Raw genomic sequence first — 14,984 nt, 5'->3', positions numbered from 1 at the left:
TTTTAATTATTTTTGTTATGCTAATGAGTACTTTTTGTGTGATATATTGATAAAACACTTGACTTAATAATTAATGATGGTATATAGTTACTGTATTCACTTTTTTATGTTATTGTTATGATTGAAATGTTGTGTGCAGTTTTAATTGGGATGTAATTTTAATATTAATCAATTTAGTAAGTTTATGTAAATGTTTTGGGATTATATCCTGTAACTGTGCCTTATATAAATAAATAAATAGAAGTCATACACAATCGAAAACAATTCGGGCGGTAGGTTCTTATATATACAGTATTATCTATGCGGTAGGTGACGGTAGCCTGCACAGGTAGCCTGTCAGACTTCTATGTGCATTATTACTATGTAGTAGGTACCTACAGTATGTAGTGTGTAAACTTTTCGTTTTTATCTCAGTAAACATATTTTTATCTGACTTTTTCATGTGCATTTGTAGTCGATTGTAAAAATAATTGTAGGTTGTAGTAAGAATCAAGTATCAGGGGCCGTATTATGACCTCTTATTTCCAGACAGTTTACGCCGTGAATTGAACTGATTGGCAAATTCATATTATGATCGCAATAACCAGCCATTGTTAATCTATAGTAATATTATAAAGCTGGAGTTTGTTTGTTTGAACGCGCTAATCTCAGGAACTACTGGTCCGATTTGAAAAATTCTTTCGGTGTTAGATAGCCCATTTATTGTGCCATTTATCGAGGAAGGTCATCACCCTAAGACCAATAGGAGGCGGGGCACAGCTAGTTATGGTATAATATGGATATGGATAATATATGATAATAATAACTAATATGGATTTTCTTGTCCCCCCTAGCCAAGTGGCTTTCTGTTAGCGTAGCGTTCAATAGAATAGACTACGAATGTATATTCTATTGAACGCTACGCTAACAGAAATCCACTTGGCTAGGGGGGCTGTTCAATTCACGGCGTAAACTGTCTAGAAATAAGAGGTAATACGGCCCTAGAGCGTTCAGCAATGTAGCTGGTAGCTACCATTGCTAGTGTTGTATATTTAAGTATAAGAGGATAAAATAAAACAAACATATTCATACAGCACTTCTTTTATTATATAAACAACTCACTGAGTTGGATCCATTTTACATATTTTGTATGTGTTGATACAATTTCCGTTAGTAATTCGCTTGTGTAGTTGCCTTTACAATGTCATCAGAAAATGTGCAAAATTAATCACAATTATATGATAAAATTTATGTTTTTTACAAGGCACAAACACATATTTACAATTAACTAATATATTTTGTACAACAATAATACATTTAGTCGTCGTAGTTTCCACGAACGAAATCACTAAATCAATAATAATTTGATTCATAAAAAAAAATCAACGTTTAACTTTAATCTTTATATTTGAATATCCACAATTACTGAATTATATTAAATAATTTATGAATAAAATAAGATCTATAAATAAAGCTGGATTTACAATGGAGAAAACTAAGTAATTTTTACTGATTGTGGTATGATTGTTTGCGTTGGATTGGAGTAATAGCCATGTTTCTAATAGATTTACCATTTATTACAAAAAAAAATGTGTGCGTATACACACGTAAGAAGTGAAACTTCCTAACGACCTTAGGATAAATGATGTTACAATAAATAAATGAATTATTATGTATTATTGTTTTTCAAAAAATAATTTACTTTATGCAACTTTACAGAAATACGTCAATCACGCGTGGTAGGGATAAGAAAAAGATGGCGCGTAACGGAAAAATGTCACGCGTAACGAAAAAATGTTACACTAAATTATTTTCGAACCCCGAGAAGTTTCACTTCAAAAAAATAAAAATAAAAATCTACTTAGTTTCCTTCAATATAAATATTTTTCTCAATAATATTCTCTTTATACGTATATAATACGTATCACATTGGTACACCACTCAAATCATTTGGAATGGACATAAACAATCTCTTCTCAAACATTAAATTATCATACAATATCTTAAATCTAACACAACTTTATATTTTACGTCTACACAATATATTTACATCGTTTTAATAAAATTATCAAAATTTTTATGTCTTCTAAAATATATTTTTCATTCGTACGATTTTGGAACTCATCGATAACAGCGCGTTTAACGTTTGTAATTCCAAAATATGTTACTAGATGTCGCTGTTGCAAATAACGCATCGATATATGATTATTCACAAGTCCAAGTCCAAACTTTATTTTAATTACAACACATTTTAATGAACAAGAAATACGTCACACATTTACTCGAAGACATCATTTCATTCAAATGCGTTAATTTCCATAGGGCATCCTTGTCTAATGTAAACGATTCCATTTCCCAACTTCTACAATTTGTCCATGCTCTATGGAACAAAGTAGCACAATTTCACGTGACATTATTAGAATGTTGTCTATGGTCACAAACGTGCCACAATGTTCTATCTTGTCTCTGGCCACACAACTAGCGGTACGTTCACACAGTGCGTCAGTTGGAGCTGCTGGCGTTGTAAAACTGTTCGTAAAACTTGTGTTTATCTATGGTCACACACGTGCCACAATGTTCTATCTTGTCTCTGGCCACACAACTAGTATGTTCACACAGTGCGTCAGTTGGAGCTGCTGGCGTTGTAAAACTGTTCGTAAAACTTGTGTTTATCTATGGTCACACACGTGCCACAATGTTCTTATCTTGTCTCTGGCCACACAACTAGCGGCAAGTTCACACAGTGCGTCAGTTGAAGCCACTGGTGTAAAACTGTTGGTAAAACTTTTGTTTATCTATGGTCACATGTGTGCCACAATGTTCTATCTTGTCTCTGGCCTCACAACTAGCGGTAAGTTCACACAAGTGTGGGCGCGGGTCGGTGTGTCGGTTTGGGCGGTAGGGGCGGCGGTGTGCGCGGTTGGAGCCGCTGACGTTGCGTTTCGCGCAGGTTTTCTAAAAAATCTGCAAAAAAATAATAAAAATTTTATTTATTTATTTATTGAGCTAAACATAGAACCAGTTGAAAACTTTTGGATGAGGAGAAGGCTTTGCGATGAATATGAACTTTTTTATTATTATTTAATTTATTTTTTGTTTATTGAGAAGAAGATACAACAAAAAGTCGGTTATTTAATAATTTTAAACAATCAAAATTTATCTGAATTTTTTCTTATTCGATGTTTTTAGCATGATTGAATAAATGTAAGTTTCAAACAAATATTTAATACTATTTTGTGTAAAAAAATAACAGTTGTTTTAAATTTTTTGTCTATAACAACACTTACCAGGTGGGTGATGATGTAACGGAGGCCCTGGCCGTAACGTAGCGCGCACTCTGTTCGCGGGGCCCTGCGATTGAGGTCCCTGGGGCCCTGAGGGGGGCCCGCTGCTCCTGTTCGATATGTTGTCGGGGAAACCGCCCGAACTGCCCGAGTTTCGGTCTATGCTCTGTGGATATAGATAACATAGTTTAATTTTTAACGTTTTAAAAGAAATAAGATGAATAATATATAAAAAAATGTTTCAATATGCGAGGTCTCAAAATCAAATTTACTATTTGTTAATTACTCAAAACACAATTGTGCATGAACACAATTGTGCATTTGTATTCTGCTCTAAATAATAATACTAACCAAGGTGTCCTCATCGTGCCGCAACGCCAGGTCGGCCAGCGAGTCTGCGTCCCCCTCCCCGCTATCCTCCCCCTCCCCCTCCCCCACCCTCTCTCCCCCCACCACTTCACCCCCCTCCCCCTCACTGCCCTCCCCTCGCGGCTCGCTGACAAGTATGGCCTGCCAGTCCCCTTCGCCTACTTCAACGATCTGGAGTCGCGCGCCATCTAAGTCCTGCAACAAGATAAGTAGTGTATTTGAGTGGTTGTTTATGATTTTAGGGTATTTTTTTAACTGTGCTAATAAAGAAATATATGTTTATTTTGATTTGCAAAGTAATTTATGCATTTCGTGTAAATTATACGACCAAATAGTTCGAATATATAAAATGTAGGGCACTTGAATTGTGATTTTATGGCCCTTCGAGCCGGATCTGAACGAACGATATTGATTTATCTGCAGCAAAATTCGAATTCGTCAACAGCATCGTAGTAGCAATCTAAGTTCTATGTTTAATTCGCAGCCCAGTGCATGCAGCATTTCCCCGAATTAATGCGCATGTTTTACATGCAGTAGTTCGCCGCATGTCCGCATGTTAAGGCGCATACATCTCTAGCAGTAGTCCGCCTCGTGTCCGCACGTTAAGGCGCTGCCACACTCACCTGCAGCAGCGTGTCGGGCGGCAGCGGGCGCGCGCGGGGCGGCGCGCGGCGCGGCGCGGGGGGCGGCGGGTAGCGCGCCAGCAGCGGCCGCAGCACGTGGCGCAGGCGGCGCGCGGGCCGGCAGCGCACGGCACACACTCACCTGCAGCAGCGTGTCGGGCGGCAGCGGGCGCGCGCGGGGCGGCGCGCGGCGCGGCGCGGGGGGCGGCGGGTAGCGCGCCAGCAGCGGCCGCAGCACGTGGCGCAGGCGGCGCGCGGGCCGGCAGCGCACGGCACACACTCACCTGCAGCAGCGTGTCGGGCGGCAGCGGGCGCGCGCGGGGCGGCGCGCGGCGCGGCGCGGCGGGCGGCGGGTAGCGCGCCAGCAGCGGCCGCAGCACGTGGCGCAGGCGGCGCGCGGGCCGGCAGCGCACGGCACACACTCACCTGCAGCAGCGTGTCGGGCGGCAGCGGGCGCGCGCGGGGCGGCGCGCGGCGCGGCGCGGCGGGCGGCGGGTAGCGCGCCAGCAGCGGCCGCAGCACGTGGCGCAGGCGGCGCGCGGGCCGGCAGCGCACGAGCACGCCGCGCGCGCCGACCTGCACGCGCACGACGCAGCGCCGCTCCACCACGGCGCACTTGCCGCCCAGCACGCTAGACGCCGCCTCCGCCTCCACCACGCGCGTCGTGCCCTTAACACGCACACACACATATTACAGTCACAAACAACATACAAGTAACGTATCGCTTAGATATAAAAAAAATCAATCATCAAAAAAAAATCAATAAAAAATGGGCATCTAATAAATAAAATTATTTTTACCAAAACTTCACATAGCTTATAACCTAATATAAACCACATTTATTGCTACATAAAAATAAAAAAAAAACAACATTTAAAAAGTCCATATCAAAAAATTTAAACAACAAATAAAAAAATCCATGTCAATAAATTAAAACACAATAAAAATAAGTAAACCCTACCTGCTCTTCAAGCAGAACATCGTACGCGGTGCACAAGAGATTCCTCTTCTGCAGCAGTCTATCGACCAGTCGCCTGACAGTCAGGTTGTTATCCACTCCCACCACTGTAGTGGCTCCGCCCGGTAACACCACCCGGCATAAGGAACAGCCGGTCGTTTGACTCGCTGTTACAACCTACAAGAAATATCATTCATTTGATATGCGTACTGACTGTATAAGAATGAAATAGATTTTGGCATGGCGTTTGATTAATTGCATCATGAAAATTTCCTAGGAATTTAAATAAAATGGGTATTCAAAAGTCGGTAATATCGGTGGTGCGCCACGTATCCGCAAAATGTTACTAAACTTGTTAACATTCCCGAGTATATTACAAAACACAATTCGTTACAATTCGGAGTTCCCCAGGGATCTCATTTGGGACCTTTGTTTTTCATTTTGTTTATGAATGATATCACTATCACAAGCGCAATTGAAAGGCGTTTGAATATACATATATGTATTTCGATATTTAAATTTTGATATAACAGGCAAGAGCCACTAAAATAACACGAAAGTTACATCATCATTACGCTAAATATGTAGCACAACACATATATATAATATTGTTCAGGACTTTGTTGATCCAATTTGTTTGATCTAGAGATAATATACACGCCTGTTACACGCTCGTGTTAACACGTGGCAAAGCAAATACATTTGATTGTAAATTATTTTATCAGCGCAAATATGGTGTAAATATATGACTATTGTAAACAAGCGATTGGAATGATTGATAGATGGATTTAATGTTAATTTATTGTATATTTGAGATAAAATATAATTTACGGTTTTATAAGGAGTACTTTATTGATCTCGGCGAAACAAAACATTTTTAAAACAATATGTTTTTACTTTTTAATATTATGTATTCAATTCGTAGTCTGGACAAATTTTAATATAAGTAAATGTCAATATTAGGTTAAAACGCATAAAAGGCAAACATGCAATTTTATTTAAAGATCTAGCCAATGTACATATTTACAGTTAATACAATGTTATCATTTTCCTTGCAGCGAACCTATTTCACAATAATTTAACACATTGTACAAGGAAATTGCTTGTTGACTTACAAAACGACAACATGATAAAAGCGGGGAATATTTAATTGAGTATTTATAAAATAATGCAATTTTGTTGTTATTATTATGTAAAATAATTTATTAATCAACTACGTCCGTTACCAAAATTTTAGATCTGACATTTGTATTTAAGTTCCTTATTATGTACGAAAACTTTGGATATTGCATAGTTACTATGATATCTCTGTGGATATCTCGTTCTCTCCTTTAGAAGCCAATTTTTCTAACATTAGATTAATATATCACGATAAACTGTTTAACGTTGAGTACGGCTTATTTTATCGTTTAGATATGTTTAGTGTAATTCTTGTCACATTATGACGTTGTTATATCGTAGCAAGTCAAGAAATGGTCACACAAGATTTTTTTGAAAATGGCGGTGCAGGAAACAGAAAAATATATGTAAGTAGTATTGTAGGTTTGAATATCTTAAATAATTTTAGCAATAGTTTGAAGTCGTTCTTTCACGTCGCAACGGGGCGCTTTTAATATATGATTTTTATGACACATAGTGAAGTCCCGTGTCCCCGTAGTGGGGTAAGGGGCAGATGCAATACATCTGTTTCACTGATCGATTTTCTTTAGGGACAAGTAGGTAATCAGCCTTCTGTGTCCTACCAGACCGAGACATTTTTTTTCTTCGTCTCCACCGGGAATCGAACTCAGGACCCCTAGGTTCTGCGCTCACGCGTCAACCACTGTACCAAGGAGGCGGTCTATGACACATGATAGGTAGTTATAGTTAGAAAGCTTGAGTGACGTAGACACATTTTTGACGGGGCCGCGGCTATTGGAATTGGAATTGGCTATTGGAAATCTAAGAACACTGGGTAAAGACTTTTTTTCAATTATACATATACTCACATCAGTAACCGGCTGCTCTTCATCAGCCCGATCTCTAGATGCATTTCGTCTCCACGGCAGCAGGCCGGCCGAGCGACGTCTCTCTGACGCGTTCGAAGATGACTTCTTTAGCTGCAAATAATTATTGCTGTAGCCACTGGTTTTTTATTTTATCAAAAAAAATTTGCGTTTTTTTTATTGGGACATATAAATGACAAGACTTGTAATGTTCACGATATTTTGACGCAGTAATATATATGTGTACACTTAAGTGTGAAAAATTCATACCCGAAAGTTGTCCCACATGAAAATTCACTGAATTTATACTATGTATTTGCCTATGTTTATGTATGTGTGTCGATTTGTACACGTGTCAGTGAGTGAGTGTGCGTTTGCTTGCGTGCGTGGTGCGTGTGTATACCTACGCATATTTGTGTATTTGCAATAATATGTGCATGTGCGTATGTGTGTATGTATTCATGTGTGTGTATATGTGTTTCTTTGTGTGTTCATATTATATTTATCGATGTGTGTGCATACCTTGGGCGCCTGGTCGAACGGGTAGGGTGTATGTATGTGCGTGCATACCTTGGGCGCCTGGTCGTACGGGCAGGGCAGGCCGCGCAGGTCTGCGCGCGCGCACTCCGCGTGCACGCCCGAGCGCAGGAAGCGCGGATAGCTGTCGAACTTCATCACGTTGAATATCTGCTTCTGGGCCTGATTAAGAGATATGTATGTGGTTATTTTATTGAAAAACAAATATCGAAAATTTAACCATCAATCGTAATATTGAAGATTTATTATAATATCACCAAGCATTCATTGAGAATCCTTTTGATACTTATTTCAACCTTTTTTTACCTAACTGTAAACTGTTTATCATGTCCCAATAAAAAAAAACGCAAATTTTTTTTGATAAATTTACTTATAATGGTCATTGTATACAAACTTATTACTAGATTTATTCAATAGATTTTAAGGTCTCTATCTATATTTGAAATCTTAAAAGTTATCACTCCATCGAAAAAAGGCTAGACTCAAATTCCACACTTTTGCAGTCTCACGGGTCAAACAGTATCACTATTACAATAATACATATTTTTATTTTGTTCTTTAGATAAAGTAGGTTTTAAATTGTTTGCACCTAAACATTATTTGTGGAGTTAATGTATTATTTCTTCCTTTCATTCCAAAATTTATATACTTACAATAATTTATTAGTCACTTACTAACATTAATGGATCTATCTAATCTAATTGTTAAAATAAACAATTAGATTAAAGTAAACAAAATAAACACTTACCTGAGCAAACAAATCAGCCGGCAATGGCCTCTGAGTGAGCCGCAACGCCGTGGACCGTTTAGCAGCGGCGTCCACGTTGATTGGCTCCTGCGCTTTATCCGCTAGGTGACGTTGCCAAATCTCATTGGCTAGTTGGATGCGGACATCTTCGCTCTCGCTCCCACTCTCTGAGCACGTGCGGTACTGCTCGCACGACCACCAGAATCTGTGGGTCATTTGAGTTTTATTATTTGATGCACCACATATTTATTGTTTACAATAACAATAGGCAGGAGTTACCTGGGTTGAATTTTGATCTAACTATTAAGCTCTATAATCAATCTACTTTCATTGAATATTGGCTTTTAATTGTAAAAGTTATTTAGAATAAGCCAGTATTTATATTTAACGCCAAATTTTCTCTAATCGTAACAATGTCTAGGGGCCACTGAAAACCAGCTCTGTGTGTGCATAATGTTGCAGCATAGATTATGCTGAGTTGGCTTCCCTTTTTCAAGGACACTGTTTTACAAACTTTTTTTTTTTTTCATTTATATTTTAAATTTTTTCTCATGTTCCTTTTTACTTTTTCTCGTGTGTAAATTTTATGTAACTTTATTTTTTTTTTTGTTTAGTTTAGTTATGTTTATTTTTTTGTATTGATGTTCTTTATTGATGTCCTTGAAATAAATGTTTTTTCTTTCTTTCTTTCTTTCTTTCTTTCTTTCAAATATTTAAGCCATCCATACTAATAATATTATAGATGCGATAGTAACTCTGTCTGTCTGTCTGTTACTCAATCACGCCTTAACTACTGAACCAATTTGCATGAAATTTGGTATAGATATATTTTGATACCCGAGAAAGGACATAGGCTACTTTTTACCCCGGGAAATAGGATAGGTTTTATCCCGGAAATCGCACGGGAACGGGAACTATGCGGGTTTTTCTTTGACTGCGCGGGCGAAGCTGCGGGTGGAAAGCTAGTTATTTATAATTAACACTTTCGGTGGTAGCTAGTTAAAAATGAATCTAAAATTTTGAAACCGTGAAATTATAAGAAGCATTCCACTTATTTCTAATTATAATTTAATTAGATCCTCAATTATTTACCGTTTTGCGAAAGTTAATATTTAATTTTAATTATTATCAATCCATTGAAAATACCGTTAGTTGAAAATAAATACAATTTATAATCTTGTAGCTAAATATGAACAAGTTCGGATATTCAACTTTGAACCTTCTTGTTCTACTAATAAGAGTCAAATTAACCAATCAATGGGTCTATTATTAATATCCATGTGATGACGTCACTGATAAGTTATATTTGTAGAAAAAGCATTTAACTCGAATCCCATTCATTAACGAGGACGAGCTTTATTTCATTGATGTTATCTTGTAAGTTGTAACCCCATTTCTAGATTGCATTAGTCATTGTTCTATGAAAATTGTTTTGTAATATTAAATATATTATCTTTTTGCATCAGTTTGTTACAATTTTGTAAAAGGGTTGAGGTCCTCATTAGAAATAAAGATATATTTGATGAATAAGTTTCAAACAGGAATAATTATGACGACAAGAAACTAGAAAGTAAAGACATTTATTAAAATTAAGTAAAATCAATTTTCACCGTAAAGTAAAATTACTTGATAAATTCGCGCGTACTACCCCTTTAACGCCGCTCCTAAGGTGCGTATACATTAACATACCTACAAACGAACACACTCGCACTCAAATGTGCAAGTATACGCACGCACGCATGCACACACGCACACACGTCTAATGTCAAACCTCTCGAACCTTCGCACATTCGCCGTTCCCTACAACTCACCTTATATTCTCAGCGGCGAACTCCTTATCGAGGAAGTGCGCGAATGCCGCGGCGCCCGCGCGGTCGGCCAGCAAGTGCTCGAGCCCCAGAGACCAACGGGCCACGCCCCCGCCGCCGCCCTTTACCCCGCCCGGGCTCGAACCTTCGCTCATTTGCTGGAATAGAGAAGTTGAGACTGAAAATTGTGTTGGTGAAAGAGTTGCTAGAGTATTAAAAAGCCGATGACATCTTGGTCGTCCAACGCTTTCGGGTTTCTTTATTGCCTTTTCGACTGGCCAAATAAAGCGATAGATAGTGTTGTACCTCTTTTGTGTCACTGTATTTTTTAACACAGTTGACATAAGAAAGTGAAATACTGCACCAAGATAAATTACTTTCACTTGAACTACACCACTATTAGAACTCTATCGGTATGTAGGACACAACTAAACATCCTCATACACTAGGGAACATATAAAGGAAAATATTTCCTCATCAACAACAATTGGTACATTATAGGCAAATCCTTACCTTATTATAAATATTGCGATGTTCGTGGTGCCTGTAGGAGCTGCCCGCGCCGCTGCCCGTGGTCCAGCGGCGGAACGGTGACGACTGCTCACTCTGTAACAATCAAACAATAATGCTTAATTAAACTGTGTATGTACACATCCAAACAAGGTAATACTTAGCCAAAATACAGTTTGTATTACAAATAACAGAAATATAGCTAGAGGAATTATTTTCAGTAATTTTATTACTGCTAAACATATTATAATAAAGTTTGTTAACTTGTGTTTAAACAAAAATATCGACTGTGTTTCACTGAAATACATTTGCTCATAATTTCAGATTGACGTAAATTTTCATTTGCTCATTTTATTGCATTAACATCCGTTTTTCATGAGTCTTTTGTTCACCACATTTAGTCCTTACAACTGACCCTGTACATTAACACATAAATTCTGCAAATCCTGTGTAACACTATATAAATAGTAAATATGTCAGTCTGTTTGCCGAGTGTCCTCTCACGGATACGTCTGACAGCGCTGTGTTTGTGCGGGAAACCCGCATGATCATAATGAATCTATTAACAATTCTTCCATATTATTAGTTGTAAGTTCATTATCATTACAGTTATCTGCTTTTGATATTCATTAAGTTTGTTGTGGCAAATATTATGATTATAGACTTTTATTTATCTATAATACATAAAATATTTACCAACAACACAGATTTTAGGCTATAGAGAAGTTGTGGTTCATGTATAAAAAGAAGAATATCATTTAGATAAGAAAATTATAATGAATGTCTAAAACGACCACAAGCTACAAGCAGAGGTACACAATAATTTGATAGGAATAAACGACATTATATTACGAACGCAAAAATACCAAAAATACAAAATTTACCTCAACATCGGCATCAGTCACATACCAGACCACCATTTTCCCTAAGTTCGTTTAAACAACACAACACACAAGCACATGAAGTGATCTTTTGATCAAGCCCAATATTTAAAAAAGCTAATTAAATTTAGACACCACGACCACGTTAAACGACAGTACACCTTCGCAACTAACACTAAATTCAGGGTAAGCGATCAACCAATTACCAAACAAGTCCCACCAGTTATGTATTATAACACTTGCACGCAATGCACCTGCTTAATTAATGGCAAAGAGACATTCTGAAATTCTTCAGAATTTCTCCCGAGCACCTATAACACTACCAGTGCTACTTTAGTCTATGGGCGGTGACCACTTAGCATCAGATGATCCACCTGTTTCTTTGCTCTGGCATAAAAAAGGGGAAAGAGTGCAGGACCGTTCGCGGTGACGTCTAAAATCAGACTAGCGTCGAGTCATCACAAATTACAATGACAATCACAACGAGCAAACAGCCCCGCTTCCGGCGGTGCGTGGTGCATGCCACGAGGCGAGGCGGTCGACGGAAATATTCAATGAAACTGGATGGTCAGACAATTGGATGGTCAAGGGAACCCATTTATTTTACTTGGTCAAGGACCATCGTCAAGATTAGTCGTTAAATCTTAAAAGCACCACTGATACAGAAATATTTTAAAGTTATGAATGTCATGCGCAGGACCTTTTCTTTGCGTGGATACTATCTGCGGAATGAAAACTTTACCGTAAAGTTGGAGTGAAGTGTATTTAGTGACTAAGCTTAAATCGGGGGTTTTACAAATTATTCTTGCAGCTAAGTGATATACCGCAAACGTGGAATTTCACAAATTTGTTATTTAAAATTCAAATCTCTCCTCATTAGTTGACTCCATTCTACTTCTGAAGATTAAAAGGCAATAAGAAACAACGATTATGAAAACCTATGAAATAACGATCGCCACAAAAATCCAGCTGTTTACACGCTAGCATAACTCGAACATTACGCGTAACACATTCAATGGAATTCAAATAATTTATTAAGGAAACGAGATCAAAGATTTGCGAATAAAACACAACATAAAACGCTGGCCGATGATGGGCAATCGTAATTGTAACAAGGCCGAGGTTAAATTAATATAAACAATTGGTAAACGCTCTCAATTGGCTTGGACTGAATCAATAAAGACTAATTGGGAACTATATTTTCTACCTATATTACCAGGTGACTGCAGTTGCTAACACATTTATAAATAAAGACTGCATTTATTGCTTGCTTAGGTTTATCCCAAAGAAGCTATTCTTTTGATTCCCTTCTAATCAAGTTTAATGGGTACCATTCACAGGCGCACCCATCCGCTGGATTTGTAGCTGGCGACAAGTCCGCGGACAAATCTGCGTGTGTATGTGTAGTTGTGCGCGGCTCGCGGCTCGGCGCGGCGCTCGCCATCTGGAGACGGAGAGTGATAGAAGGTGATAGACGTGTAGTGTGTGGGCGATGACGGATTTGTCCACGGATTGGTACGGCTCGGGGCTCGGCTCGCGGTGCGTGTAGTGAATGCCGGGCTTTAGATATTCACAAATTGGATTTGAAAATAGAACAATTTTTATTTTATGGACCATAAAATAGATTCTCCATATTTCCACGTTCACAAAGACTTCCGACAAAACATATTTTAACCGAGCATTAAAACGTTCCCATTCTTGTAAAACATAAAACAACTAGGTACTGGAACTAGATCGGTCTCCGGTGTTACAACTCATGTTTTAACTACTAACTAGCACCTACCTATCTAGAATCTAGTGAAATCATTTTATAATTAATGCTATTCAGAGCGTTGCAACAAACACCGGCTAATAACTTGTAACTTACACCACCCTATGACGCTAACAACTAAATTAAATAATGAATTTTTCACTACATACCTACCCGTCTCAATGACCACACTTATAAGGATCCCATTGTATTCTGCATTAGGAAACTGCGATATATCAAACGATATTGGACCATATTCCATTAGGATAGAAATCAATTTCAAATTTACAGGCGTTGATTTATTCAGGAATCTAAACACAGATTAAAAATGTACCTTTTTGCATTGGAATAGGATATAGATTGTAATGTAAGGATTTGCTATTTGCATTAACTCATTGTTTGTGGATATATTTAAACTATAGATGAGATACATGTATTTGTAAAATATTGATTATATTTATTCGTTCCTTTAACTTATTCTAATACTAGACTAAACTACAAGTAGATATACTCCGAAGTATGATTTTCACAACATTCGTTTGATTTTTAATTATAACTACACATTACACGTGCCGTCTGCACTAAGTAGAGACTAGAGAGTTAGAGACTCAAGAAAACCATCTGAAATAATTTTACTACTGTATATTAGTAGTAAGTACATAATCAATAATCATGCGAGTCCACGCAAACCTTGATGCATTAAATGCATGGACACTACCACAACACTACTTCGAATATCCTACGTTTATTTAGTGTTGTGTAAGGCAAAATTAAAACGTTTAAATTGTAACAGCAGCGGAATATTTTTGTTGTTTATATAAAGATTTAGAATGTAGATATTTATAATAATTGTATGAGTAACTCGAATTCAGGATGTTTACCCGCCGGTCTTATTTTCAGCTAGTCAATGTAAGGCCTCGATTTAAGGCTCTTAAATCATACTGATTATTATTGTAGAATTCTTTTTTGCGCTCTTTCAACGGATGTAAATACTTTTTCGTTATGTTTGAAACCGAATATCCTTAAATTATTAAATAAATATCAACTTATCAAATTATTCACAGTTCTAAATTATTTCCAGATATTTCCGGTCTAACAATTAATTGCAATTCTATCGTCCTCTTATTAAAATTTCCATTCGATTTTGCTTAATAACAGCCAAATTAATTAGATTAAAATTTGTATGTATGCACGTAAATATATACTCACAAACCAAGCGAGCCTCGCATAAAACTTCTCCGTTAGAAGCGTAGGCATTTGTGCGTCTTATCACTTTCACGTTATCGCCACTGCACTTGTTTATATTGTTTACAATCTATACACTAAGATTGTCCGGTAGTTGTACAGCACTCGAATTTACTTTCAAAATGATACAACCACTTATATTTATTCCAACACTATCAACATTTGATGGGAATGTTCCTTCTACTCTTTTAAATTGATCACTTCAAAATATCACTCCAGCATTATTTAATCTAAACAATTTCTCACCAACTTACAACATTCTTTCTATCTAGTAACATAATTCAACCATTAATTAACGAATTTGTAA

General features: G+C 37.6%; 1 protein-coding gene across 1 annotated transcript in view; it reads right to left on the bottom strand.

Moving 5' to 3' along the window:
* Positions 1-1,832: 1,832 nt before the first annotated feature.
* The window catches only part of LOC123701012 (regulator of G-protein signaling loco-like), a 79,224-nt gene continuing 66,072 nt past the window's right edge, over positions 1,833-14,984 (bottom strand). The window contains exons 4-14 of the mRNA XM_045648420.1: positions 10,805-10,897; positions 10,295-10,449; positions 8,484-8,688; positions 7,769-7,897; positions 7,202-7,312; positions 5,217-5,390; positions 4,540-4,924; positions 4,256-4,392; positions 3,615-3,827; positions 3,267-3,429; positions 1,833-2,943 (exon numbers count right to left, since the gene is read on the bottom strand). Of these exons, the coding sequence (XP_045504376.1) occupies positions 2,837-2,943; positions 3,267-3,429; positions 3,615-3,827; positions 4,256-4,392; positions 4,540-4,924; positions 5,217-5,390; positions 7,202-7,312; positions 7,769-7,897; positions 8,484-8,688; positions 10,295-10,449; positions 10,805-10,897 (1,872 nt within the window). The 3' untranslated portion in view covers positions 1,833-2,836. The remainder of the gene's footprint in view (positions 2,944-3,266; positions 3,430-3,614; positions 3,828-4,255; positions 4,393-4,539; positions 4,925-5,216; positions 5,391-7,201; positions 7,313-7,768; positions 7,898-8,483; positions 8,689-10,294; positions 10,450-10,804; positions 10,898-14,984) is intronic.

Source organism: Colias croceus, chromosome 20 (genome assembly GCF_905220415.1).
Source record: "Colias croceus chromosome 20, ilColCroc2.1".
NCBI lineage: Eukaryota > Metazoa > Arthropoda > Insecta > Lepidoptera > Pieridae > Colias > Colias croceus.
Note: the sequence above shows the minus strand (reverse complement) of the source record. Positions and strands in the feature narration are given on the sequence as shown.